The following is a 2,105-nucleotide window of genomic DNA, read 5'->3' on the forward strand; positions in this document are numbered from 1 at the left end:
CAGACAGACCTGTGGACTGCCAAGCCACCCACACACCTGCTCTCTAGTACATGGCACAGGCAAACAATAAACACATTTGTCACTACACCATGCAGCTTAAGTATTATGAAGACATGGAACTGAAAACCCAAGGATAGAGAAGAGTAACCTGTTGAGAGTGTTCAGCTCCACCACCTGAGGCTATGGTGAGGACCCAGCCTAAGTTGCCCCTAAGGGACCTGTCTGGGCTGGTTATGCAACAACAGGTGTTGGTATCTCATATTACCACCGAAGAACACAGGGATGCCCCTGATTGAGGCAGCTGCTTGGGACCACATGGATTTCCAGGCTGTACAGAACTGGTCTTGCCCCTCATTGGCTTTGAAGCTCTGAAAAACTGGCCTTACCGGAGACAATTCTCATGAAAGAGGCCCTAAGCTTTGCCAATTCAGCACAGTAGAGCTGGCTCCGGTTGCAGGGGCTGTGGCTGAGCTGGTCCAAAGGCATGAGTGTGGGAGAACTGACCCCACCACTCATCTGCTGTGGGATAGCAAGGCACAGAGGTAATGCTCCCTGCCCGTTGTCCCCCTTGAAATTAGGAAAGTTGCACAGAGGGTCACGATCAAAGAAGAGCTAGAACTGTCCTTCTGCAGCTGCAGCTGATGATGAGCCATGCACCTTGTCTGAACAGCACAGCAGTATTGAACTTGGTGGTGGGGGAATAGAGCACAAGAGAGAAATGGCCCACCACTCATCTGTCTTGAGATGATGTCAGTGCAGGTGTATGTGTGTGTGTGTGTGTGTGTGTGGAGGAGGAGGGTGATGCCTTCCTCCCTACCCCCATGCCTCACGACCTGTAGCAGTCAGGAGATCTGGCCATGACAGTGGGTGGGCTGTCCCTGTCCCTCACCAGCTGCAGCATTGGGGAGAGTGGGCACTACACTTCATCTGGGCAGCACAGTACAATTGACCCTTGTCTAGAGAGCACAGATAAGCTAGCCAGAAGGGCAAGAGTGAAGAGGAGCTAGTCCAGCCAGTCATCTGCCATGACTAGCTGCCATAATCTGCAAAATGGGTACAAAGCCCTTTTCCCAGCTAGCCCCTAAACACCTGTAGCAGTCAGAAAAGCTGCCCTCAGTTGTAGCAGAGCAGAAGAACTAGCTCTGCTCCCTTGCTGTGTATAGCATTTGGGAGAACCTTTACCTGGGCAACACAATAGAGCTTGACCTGATGGTGAATGAACAAGAGAGACAGCCAGAAGGGTCTGAGAGTGAGAGAGCAGGTACAACCCCCTCAGAGGTTGCACACAGTGGAGCCATGGATGTGAAAGAGCCAGCCCCAAGGGCATAAAAGCAAGAATGCTCCCCTGGCATCCTTCTGGTGGTGTCATTGTATGGCCTAGCTAGAACAGTGCTGGGGAGCTCACCCTGTGTAGATAAGGGAGACCTGACCATGGCCAGCTCAGCTACTACTCAGACACAGATTCAGGTTTCTGAGTTGGCCCACCCCAAAATCTATACCATCTATGAACAGTTGTGATGCATGAAAGGGCCAACCCTTTAGATTCAAATCTGCAAGATCTCCTTAACAGCAGAATAACTAGGAGGAGTCCAAGTGAGAACCAAATATTGATGGTGTCACAGAAGCCAGAGACCTTAAGCCAGACTCATTGCAATAACCATTTGTAAGTGAAGCTTTATGGACAGAGGGATATACTGTGGGACACATTGTAACATATTACAACATCCTCAATGTGATGTATTTTTCTTTTTCTTTTTTTCTTTTTCTTTTTTTTTTTTTGGTTATCAGATAGTCTTTTATTGAAATATTTTCTTGTTGCTTCTTAACTAGCTGGGCACTCCACTGTACCATTATTGATGCCATCTATGATGTCATAAGGGTGGTGGCCATCCACATTGCAGCCCACAGACTATGCAGTACCCAGGATCTCCTTGATGGTTCCAGAAAGTTCTCTGGCCAAACACTGGTGTGCCATCTGATGGGCAATGCTGATAATTGCATTAAAAGTAATGTTTCCACTGTGTTTAATGTTCTTCTTCTTTCTTTATTAGATGTTTTCTTTATTTACATGTCATAAAATATCTCCTTTTCAAGGTTCCCCTCCA

At 47.9% G+C, this 2,105-nt stretch overlaps 1 protein-coding gene across 1 annotated transcript in view; it reads right to left on the reverse strand.

The window, feature by feature from the left end:
• Nucleotides 1-1,909: 1,909 nt before the first annotated feature.
• Nucleotides 1,910-2,105, reverse strand: part of LOC116094377 (60S ribosomal protein L12-like) — a 1,186-nt gene continuing 990 nt past the window's right edge. Inside the window, exon 2 of the mRNA XM_031376187.1 lies at nucleotides 1,910-2,032. Coding sequence (XP_031232047.1) covers nucleotides 1,910-2,032 — 123 coding nt within the window. The remainder of the gene's footprint in view (nucleotides 2,033-2,105) is intronic.

The sequence above is a fragment of the Mastomys coucha genome, chromosome X (genome assembly GCF_008632895.1).
Source record: "Mastomys coucha isolate ucsf_1 chromosome X, UCSF_Mcou_1, whole genome shotgun sequence".
NCBI classification, from domain to species: Eukaryota; Metazoa; Chordata; class Mammalia; order Rodentia; family Muridae; genus Mastomys; species Mastomys coucha.